Below are 10,632 nucleotides of genomic sequence, written 5' to 3'. Positions count from 1 at the left end.
CACGCGAAATGAAATGAATTGCCGCACAAGCCATAACATGAAATGCTTTTTTCACTGGCAACCGGTTTCACACACAACGCACATTGGGCCATTTTATGGTTATGAAAAACAATAACAATAACACTGGATAACGACGTGAGTAACGAGAGCGACGCAACCAAAAATGTGCACAAATTATCACAGAAAGAAATCGACGAAATTGATGTTGACACGGATGAACTTTATAATATTCAAATACAGCAAGTCTTTACGAATACAATGATATAAAATTTGTGACAAAACAATGTGGATAACTATTTAAAAACGATAAAATAATGTAAACAAAGACGAGAAACGAAAAAAAACACAACTGTCAGCGTATCTGTCAAACGTCATTGAGTTGTTTACAACATAATTTACGCATTTGCAAAAAAATGCACACAGTGCGACAGTATCACCATGGACGTCAAAAGCAACGGTGTGATTGCGCTCTTTTTGGAAAGGAAGTCGCAAATAGAGATTTTTAGACAGCTAGAACATTTTAATGTGAACATAACATTTATTCACCGCACAATAAAACGTTACAATGAAACCGGCAGCACCAAAAAACGTCATGGTGGTGGATGGAAAGAAACAGCAACCTCACCAGAAATGGTTCGGCGAGTAAAGGCCCGAGTCGAGCGGAACCTGAGACGAAGCGAACGAAAAATGGCCAAAGAGCTGAAAATATCAAGGCGAAGCGTGCAACGCATATTGAGAAATGTGCTCAAACTCAAGCCCTTGAAGATACAAAAATGTCACGATCTTACACCGGAGCAAATGAAAGTACGAGTTGAAAGAGCGAAGGCATTGAAGCGGTTGCGCGCAAGTGGCGGCTTGCCAAACATTGTCTTTTCGGATGAGAAAAATTTCACCATTGAGCAATTCGTTAACAAACAAAATGATCGGGTTTATCTAGCAGAGAGATCGTCCGACAATTTTAGCCTTCGTTCGGCCACCAGACAGCAAGCGCCACCTCAGATAATGGTTTGGGCCGCCGTAACGGCTAATGGCCGCTCTCCGTTGGATTTTTTGCCAAATGGCATCAAGGTAAATGCTCCGTTGTACCGTCAAACTGTTTTGGAACGAGTTTTGAAAACATGGGCACAAAAACATTTCAAAGAAATACCGTACACATTCCAACAAGACACTGCACCGTCGCACAAAGCGAACGAAACCCAAGAATGGCTCAGAAACAACGTACCGAACTTCATTTCGAGGGATCAATGGCCGCCATATTCTCCTGATGCCAATCCATTAGATTATTCAATCTGGGGCATATTACAGGACATGGTCGGTAAGAAAAAATACCAAAGTATCGACAGCTTGCGATCAGCCATACTCCGGGAATGGAAGCGAATTCCAGAATCTCAGATTCGTGCAGCGTGCGACTCATTTTTCGAACGTTTGACTGCCATTATTCGAGCCAAAGGAAAACAAATCGAAAGCATGACATGAATTCTAGAGTTTTAATTATTTTCAAACATTTTTCACTTTTGGATGAATAAAAAATAATCATAAATAAAAAAATTACAGCCATTTACTTTAATTACACTCATACCCCAATTGCATTAACAGAAATCCTTACAAAGTCGAGAAAACAGTGAAAGGTTTGTGACATTACACTAGCGCCAATGAATAAATGCAATGACAGATACGGCAGAATTCGCAACTAATTTTCACCATAAACTCTAAGGTGAAAAGTGCTATCAGTTATTCGGGATGAAGAATGGAGGCCTGCTTCAGTATTCTCATTAGAAACTAATGTCTACAAATAGGAAGAAAGATCAAGTAGTTGTTGCAATAGTAAAAAAATGATGTGAAATTCAATTGTAAGTTGATGTCAGTGATTTGCGCGCTCTGAATTTTTATATTAGTTACACTGTTCGGTGAATTTCTTCAACAAAGAAAATGTGTCTGCTGAAGCAGGCCTTATATGAAATTTCCAGTTTTTACACGTTAAAGTCTTTCTGATTAAAAAAAATATGTCCCATTTTTAGTTCTGAAAAATGCTTGTATTTATTGCAACGAAAGAATAAATTATTAAATATAAGATTAAATTATTGAATATTAAATTATTAGTCAAAACAAATGAATAAGCAGGTGGTGAATTTTTGCGTGATAGAACTGGAATGCTGAAGTATTTGACGGGTCATGAAAATAGTTCAAAATTATACCACGCGCGTCACTGCTGTGTTGCAAGCCGAATGAAAACGGACTATGATTACACTTCGAGTGCGCCACCCTGTAATGCATTATGATCGAAGAAGATATCTCTTTATAAAATGTGCTGATAAGAAATCGGTTAAAATGAGCGAAAAAATGCAATACAACATCGTCGTGTGTGTTGAGTAATGACTTAAAATGCATATGTCAATAAATTAAATAAATCGAAAAATGGTTTTCATATAAACACCATCCGACATGTTGAAAGGTATTTGTTTTACAAGGAATGATTATTTTGAGTTGCAATGCTTAGCAAAGTTGTTTCTCTGGCCAAGATCTATGAATTCTTCAACTCGCTGTTCTTGGGAAAATTGTGGAAAAACGTCACGTATATTGTTCAGAGTGGAGAGTGTACATCGGCATCGGCACACATACATACACAGAAAGGCACGATACAGGCACACACATAGGCAGGCATGATTCATACGCATACATAGGCACTCCACTCTGAGTTACAACCACCGCAACAATAAACTTTGCAGTGTGGACGCACACTGCCCGTGTTAGTATATCGGCCATTCCACACGAAATCAGGGAAGAGTTGTAATGTGAGGTCGCCGAATTTGCTGAAAATTGGCTTGGACTCTTGTTTCCGATGGAAAAAGAGAAAACCAAAATCTCAGGCCTAAAAGTGGCCCGCCTTTCAGAGTTAACCCAGTGTGAATTTTTGGAAAAATTGAAAAAATCGAAAAAAGGGTTTGCGCTAACTAAAATCTAACTCTGAAGTAGTTGACACATTGCCAAACCTATAGTATCGTTGGAAAGGGAATTGATGGGGCTACAAAAATTGAGAAGTCACCTACCCACTTTGACCCCATTGGAGCCTTCAAAAATGGGTTCAAAGTATAAAATGTTGAATATCTCAAAATAGTGGGGTTTTTTTGATATGTTTTTTTTGCGTTCTTTTGCGCTTATGTCGCGCCGCTTCAGATGGAAAAATAAAATTTTGTGTATACCCCCCATTCAGTTCGTGTATCTGGCCTCAGCAGGTGAATCATATGTCATTTTTCAGTGTTTTTGTGGGAAAAACGGTCGAAAATGGCCTCTTACGACATTTTGATATGAGAAAACTGCTATTTTTTCGTCAAAATACATGAAAAACGACTTTTTCCACATCGGTTTACCTATAAATTTGGTCCGAAACTGACTTTTGTTCATAGAACAAACGAATGGTCGAAATCTGCTTACAAAATCACATTTGTGGCATAGAAAACCCACCTATAATGGGCTGTCATGATTCTATTTCCACGTAATTTTTGACGGAAAATCGATTGAGCAAACTGGTATATTTTCATTTGTTTCGCTGGAAAATAAAAGCTATTCACGATTGAATGCAGAATAGGGAATTTTTTAAGGAAAAAAAATGTTTTTATTGCGAGTTGAAAACATCCTCTGAAGCAGGGTCATTTTTCGACCTTTTAGACCCGTCAGACAGGATTGAGATAAGTCTCAATCGATTTTCCGTCAAAAATTACGTGGAAATAGAATCATGACAGCCCATTATAGGTGGGTTTTCTATGCCACAAATGTGATTTTGTAAGCAGATTTCGACCATTCGTTTGTTCTATGAAGAAAAGTCAGTTTTGAACCAAATTTATAAGTAAACCGATGTAAAAAAGGTCGTTTTTACATGTATTTTGACGAAAAAATAGCAGTTTTCTCATATCAAAATGTCGTGAGAGGCCATTTTCGACCATTTTTCCCACGAAAACGCTGAAAAATGACATATGATTCACCTGCCGAGGCCAGATACACGAACTGAATGGGGGGTATACACGAAATTTTATTTTTCCATCTGAAGCAGCGTGACATAAGCGCAAAAAAACGCAAAAAACATGTCAAAAAGACCCCACTATTTTGAGATATTTAACATTTTATACTTTGAACTCATTTTTGGAGGTTCCAATGGGGCCATAGAGGATAGGTTACTAGGCGGATTTTGTAGCCCCATCGATTCCCTTTCCAACGGTACCATAGGTTTGGCAATGTGTCAACTACTTCACAGTTAGATTTCCCATTTTCTATCGGAAACAAGACTCCATGCCAATTTTCAGCCAATTCAGCCACCTCACATTGCAACTCTTCCCTGATTTCGTGTGGAATGGCCGATATACACAACCAAATATCGTCTCCGAAAGTATTAACGTATGCGTGCACATGCCGATAGGTGTATAGAGCGTAAGTGTTTTGACATTTCTAGAGCCGTCAAACGTCACATTTTTATCGCCATAAACAAACCCAACACCAAATCATACGTTTATATAGCGAAATATACATAATGATATGCAAAAAAAAAGAGGAAAGAAAATACGGAGCTTCGGAGAACAGCGACATGAAATTGACTGATTATCCAATTTTGAACGATTGTTTCGATGAAATTGAATTACCATGACATGCGATTAAAATGGGATTTTCGTTTATTTACATGAGAAAAAAAGTTATACATTGGAAAAATAAAACACTTAGACGCTAAATGCTATGGCGATTGCATTTGTCTATCATTCAATCGGATTTAAGAATAAATTTGGATAAAAACGTAGACCTTCGATCGAATCATCACGGCAAATTTTACCAGCACGTTCGGCAGTTAGAAGTCGTTCTTGTGCTAACAATAGCGAAATGCTCAGCAATTGGGCCAATTCCTCGACGCTCAACGATTTCGATTTTTTAACCTAATTAATTGAAGCAGAAAAAACATTTTGATAATACAAATTCAAGTGTTTGAACAAGGCTGAATGATAATTTCATAACAAAACAAAATTGAATTGTTCTTAAGAAGGCTTACCGCTTCGAGTGTTTCTTCGGAAACTGTTTCGTCGCTATGTGTTTCGAGTTGCAAAACCATTGCGCCGCTGGGAAATTTTCTCAATTTGATGGGGCCATTTAGCATTTGACACGCGTTTAGTAGATCCTCTGGAGAAAGTAGCCCCAAGCCACGGGCACGATTTACACGACAATAAACATCGGCCAGTGACATCATACCGCCGGCTTCGGTGATTGGATCAAGAAGCATTTGGATCAAGTGATTGGATCAGAAGTTGCTGGCTGCACTGTCTCTTGTAACCGGATCATCGATACCCAAACTCATTAGATATGATTTAAATCGCACCGTTTCATCTTCGGATATATCACCATGTCGTTCGCGAATTTTCGAACTGATCACTTTTGAAATGGCCACCATATCCTTAGCCATTGTCATTAATTTGCTTAGATCTTTGAAGGCCAATGTAATGTTTTCGTCGGTTTGCTTTTGACGCTCCTGTAAATTACGTTCGATACCAACGATACCCGATCGCAATTTAATCCTTGGTGGCGGTGCATTTTCACTTTTATCGTTAGTCGATTGGGCCGCATCGGATTTCTCCCAAATACGGGCCGCTACAGTTTCGTTTAGAGATTGCATGAATGATTCTTCGATACCATTTCGGCCGGATAATTTGATAAATATCTCGCCGGTGCTATCGTCCATCGGTCCCAGTGTTTTGTCTGTGGTTGGCTCTTTTAATGTGACTATGAATCGCTTTTTGCGACCAAACACAAATGAACTGGCCACTTCTTCATCCAGCGATATCACATGCTTTAAATGCATACTCAGCACAACCATGCCACGAGCAATTTCACCATTTCGTCCCCATAACAAACGATGGGTGGGTATAACAATTTCACCGTCTTCAAAATTTGTCTGTAAGTAAAAGATGTTTGTGGGTTGGGTTTTTTTATATCAATAGTCGGGAAATTTGTACACAATACAATCACATACCTTTTGATGGCCATGATACAGTTTTATACTCTTGTGTTTGGCCACAAATGTCTCGTCATCACGCAAAATCGCCTGAGAATATTCGAATCGATTCATTGCTTATTTGAAAAAATGCTTTTGAATGCAGTTTTTTTGGGATTTTATCAAGAAATTATTCGAAAAATTTAAGTTTGACTATGATTTGATTTGTTTTCATTTGACACTTAAGGCTGATTCACCTACCACATTCCGATTTTTATACAAATAATACTAGATGTCACTAGCATCGTTTATCGCCATCGGTTTGAAACCGCAAACAAGCTCGTGAAACACTTCTTTTTTTATCACATCGAAGCAAATATACATTTTTTTCTGTATTTTTTTTTTAATTTAAAATTTTATTTTAAAATAACTGATCGATTAAATTAATTCGGCGAAAAAATTCTTTAAACAAAATCAACGTGAATGCAATGTGCATTGTACATTGTCGCCCCCATTAAACTATAGTTAGATCAATGATAATTTGCACCGGATATCTTGCATCGTGTAACACTCGATGGTGGTGTGTCATTCATTGTTCATTGTTCAACCATTTGTACCAGCAGCAAACACATCTGACGTATAAGTGAGAGTTTTTAATATAGAAAGTCTTTCTGAAACAAAAGCATCGCGGAACAACATTTCATACGCCGCGCGCTAACACACATACGAGAAGAAGAAGAGTGAAAAAATTGTGTTGGACAGTACCTTATAGTTCAGTGAAAGAGGAAAAAAAACGGCGTATTCTTTTACGTTTAATATTCAATGGCGGAAGACCAAGCTAAATTCAATGAAATATTAAATTCATTGTTATCTGTGAACAATGCATCCAGACAAAGTGCTGAGGTAAGTGATTTAAATTAGTGTTTCGACGATAAATTGCATGCAGTGTGAAAAAAAGTCATAAACGTGATCATGGCTGAATCAGTTGTAAAAAGCGTAGCAAAAAATGTCCGCAATGTCCAATGAATTAGACAGACAACATGGTTTCTCTTGTGTATTATGACAATAAAAGAACCGACCGTACAAAAAGAAAACGGCAAAGCGTGTTTGTGATGTCTATATGAGTAATCTCACTGCTCTAACTTATAAATTGAATGTGTGATTTTCTCTGATTCAATGGATCCAGACAATGTTTTGTGCGAGAGACAAATGAATGAAAGAAATATGATGGATGTTTTGATGGAAAATATATATTTTGATGCAGAATGTTTTTTCTTTCTCTCTCTCTCGTACTTTATAGGAAAAATACAACAAACTTGCAGTTAACGTCAAGGTGACTCATTTGTTGAATGCATTGCAAACGAACACCTTAGAAGAAGAAGTACGGCGTAAGGCCGCTGTTATTCTTCGACAACTATTTGCATCGGAATTTCAAGAGTTTTACAGACCTGTGAGTGATTACACACAGAAAAGAATCCCCGGAAATTTTGGGTGTTCGCCGTAAAATTTGACATTTATACATAAATTTCTATATACATTTTACCGGCAACACTTCAATTTTCCGGGCGATGACATAATTCCAAATATTCCAACAGAAATTAGCGCCATCTGTCATTTCAAGCGGTAAAATATATATAGTATTTGATAAAATGTTCGAAAATATGTCATCGCTCGGAAAATTGAAGTGTTGCCGGTAAAATGTATATGGAAATTTATATATAAATGTCAAATTTTACGGCGAACACCCAAAATTTCCGAAGATTCTTTTCTGTGTGTATCTTTGTAATTCACATCTTTTAATGTCAACACTTGTAGTGTTTTTTCTGCTCTTCTGCTTCTTCTTCTTCAACTTCTCAAGTTGAACAAGTTTTTTTAGGTTAGAATTTTTTTTTGCCTGTCCTGGATAAATTTTGAATTATTTTTTCTCTCTTTTCTTGTGACTTTTTCGCGTTTAGTTACGGACTAAACAGCAAGCTGCATTCCGTGACCGAATTCTGTTGGCCATACAACAAGATATGAGTTTGGAGCTTCGTCGAAAAATTTGTGAAGTAGTTGCAGAAGTGTCACGTAATTTTATCGACGTGGATGGCAACAATTCATGGACGGAAATCTTGAATTTTCTGTTACGATGCACCCATTCGCCTAATTGGAAAAAAGAGGCGGCGCTTCACATTTTCACCGAAGTTCCAAACATTTTTGGCAATTCAAAACAACATTATATGGAGCGAATCAAACAAATGCTTCAAATGTCAATGGATCCTAGTTCAAGTGTAGAGGTTCAATTTCAAGCCGTTTGTGCCGTTGGCGCTTTCATCAATCGACATGCCAAAGACAATGATGTGTTGAAGCATTTTGCTGATTTATTACCACGTATTATTTTCATCACAGCCGATCGACAAAACGTTGCCATTGTAACATCTCGTATGGATGACGAGGCCTTCGCTTTCAGAATGCTTGTTTGCTATGCACGCGAATTGAAAGAAGATTTTGCTGAGTATGCTGCTGTTGTAGTACGATTGATGGTACCAATGTTGAAATTCTATTTCCACGGTGGAATTCGTTTAGTGGCCGCTGAATCTATTCCGCATCTCTTGAGTTGCGCCAAAATCAAAGGACCTCTATACTTGGAAGGAATGTGGTTGTACATAAGCCCAGAATTGTTGAAAGCCATCGACTCTGAACCAGAAACCGATGTGCTCGCCGCATTGCTCCACTCATTGGGTCGCAGCATCGAAACGCTTGGTAAGTGTTAGCGAAATAATTCTTTGGTTCAGACTCTGATTTCATAACATGAAGTCAAAAACAAAAGAAATCTGTAACAAAAATTAAATGACAAATTGTTCAAATACACATCCGTTTCAGGTCCAAACTGTTTGTCACCGGATGCAATGAACAGTGTGTTGAAGATCATTCAGAAACTCATGTCTAAACACTTTGAACGCGAAGAAAAACGAGTCATAGCACGCACCGAAGAAGACTATGACGATGGTGTTGAGGAGCAATTGGCCGAAGAAGATGACAACGATATTTCAATCTTATCAAAAGTTGCCGATATCATTCACGCTCTATTCAAGACCTACACAACCAGTTTTCTACCATTCTTTGATCGTATTGCACCAAGTTTTGTAAAATTATTGGATCCAAACGAACCATGGGCTGACATACAATGGGGATTATGCATTTTTAACGAAGTTATTGGTAAGAGCTCACTTTCGCCATTCTAACTGAAGATTTTATCAAATGGAAATTTTAATTCGAATTGTCTGGTTTTTTTCTGTATGAAAACAGAGTTCTATGGACCGCTTTGCGCACAATATCAACACGTTTTCTTACAACCAGTTCTACAGTACACCAAAGATGAGAGTCAAGAAGTTAGACAAGCTGCCATATACGGATGTGGTGTTTTAGCTCAGGTAACGATGAAAATTCACTTTTGTTTACTGTGTATTTCCTTCACTTTTTAATTTCCCTGAATGAACGTTTAAATTACGTTGCCAATCAAAATCTGTTTGCTTTGGTTATGTTTAGTTTGGTGGTGATCAATTTGCCGTCCCGTGCGCTCAATGCGTTACAACATTGGTTGAAATTGTCAATGCACCACAAAGTCGTGAACCAGAAAACGTAAATCTAACAGAGAATGCCATATCGGCTATCACGAAAATCCTAAAATATAACAACACGGCCCTTGAAAATCTCGATGAACTGATCCATCTGTGGTAAGTGTTAATTTTTTGTTCAGATTCAGATGTCAGATGGAACCAGAAAGAAGAAAAACCTTAACAAAAATTAAAAATGAATGATAAATTGTTCAATGGTTCCGTTTGTTTTCCAAATTCCCGTTTCAGGTTCAATTGGTTGCCAGTGACAGAAGATGAAGAAGAAGCACCGCACGTGTATGGATATCTATGCGATTTGATTCAAGCCAATCACCCAGTTGTGTTAGGTGCAAACAATTCAAATTTGCCACGCATTGTGGCTATCATAGCCGAGGCATTGTATCGTAATATGATCGAACCAACGCACGAGGTTGGTCGCCGAATGTTGGCAATTGTGAGAAATGTTAAGCGGGATCATCTAGAATTATATCGAGAAGCTTTGCGTGATTTACCAAATTATCAGACAAGTTCGCTGATGAATTTTTATCAGAATGCATATCCTGCAGAACTGATTATGCCCACAGATGGTCGTGAATCTCCTTCAGGGAACTCCCAAGGAAGAGTTACACCTATTCCACCGTATAACTCAACTGCTTCATCGGATAAAAGCTCAAACAGTAGTGACGATGAAAAAGCAGAGAAATTCTTGGACCACAAAAAAAGGTATAAAAAAAAGGAAACTTTATTAACACAATGCCTAAGGGCAAATTTTTTAAGAGAAAACAATCCGATATAGTAGATATAGGGTAAGGTGGGGCGAATCATTCCAGGGGCGAATGGTTCCACCGGCCTTTTCTCGACACAGGCCACCCGGGTGGAAATGCCTTGGCTTCTAAAAAGCAATTCATCATCGGACAGTTTTGCTTCTTTTTTCTGAATTTTCATCAGAATATTGCAGCACTCCTGAATGCTCCTGAATTGCTTCGTTTTCATCTGAATTTCTTCTGAATCCGGCGAAGCACTCCTGAATGCTTCTGAATTGCTTCGTTTTCATCTGAATTTCTTCTGAAT

General features: G+C 38.0%; 1 protein-coding gene and 1 pseudogene across 18 annotated transcripts in view; one reads left to right on the top strand and one right to left on the bottom strand.

Annotated features, from left to right (window-relative positions):
* Window positions 1-4,648: 4,648 nt before the first annotated feature.
* On the bottom strand, window positions 4,649-6,230 carry LOC129572723 (vacuolar protein-sorting-associated protein 36-like; annotated as a pseudogene).
* A 30-nt stretch (window positions 6,231-6,260) lies between these two features.
* LOC129572722 (importin-5-like) overlaps window positions 6,261-10,632 on the top strand; it is an 18,703-nt gene continuing 14,331 nt past the window's right edge. For 4 of the 18 annotated variants that reach the window (XR_008688488.1, XR_008688489.1, XM_055452755.1 and 1 more), the window contains exons 1-6: window positions 6,580-6,868; window positions 7,921-8,707; window positions 8,828-9,163; window positions 9,254-9,378; window positions 9,494-9,681; window positions 9,811-10,284. Coding sequence is in view for 14 of the 18 variants with exons in the window: in XM_055452755.1 (XP_055308730.1) it covers window positions 6,788-6,868; window positions 7,921-8,707; window positions 8,828-9,163; window positions 9,254-9,378; window positions 9,494-9,681; window positions 9,811-10,284 (1,991 nt within the window). In the remaining 4 variants the exon portion in view is untranslated. Of the gene's footprint in view, window positions 6,869-7,265; window positions 7,416-7,920; window positions 8,708-8,827; window positions 9,164-9,253; window positions 9,379-9,493; window positions 9,682-9,810 lie in introns of all 18 variants that reach the window. The other 14 variants (XR_008688486.1, XR_008688487.1, XM_055452744.1 and 11 more) reach the window with 11 other exon arrangements.

The sequence above is a fragment of the Sitodiplosis mosellana genome, unplaced genomic scaffold (assembly GCF_009176505.1).
Source record: "Sitodiplosis mosellana isolate CC-2019 unplaced genomic scaffold, AAFC_SMos_1.0 Smas_scaffold_5432, whole genome shotgun sequence".
NCBI classification, from domain to species: domain Eukaryota; kingdom Metazoa; phylum Arthropoda; class Insecta; order Diptera; family Cecidomyiidae; genus Sitodiplosis; species Sitodiplosis mosellana.
The sequence above is the reverse complement of the archived record's forward strand: the minus strand, read 5'-3'. Positions and strand labels throughout refer to the sequence as shown.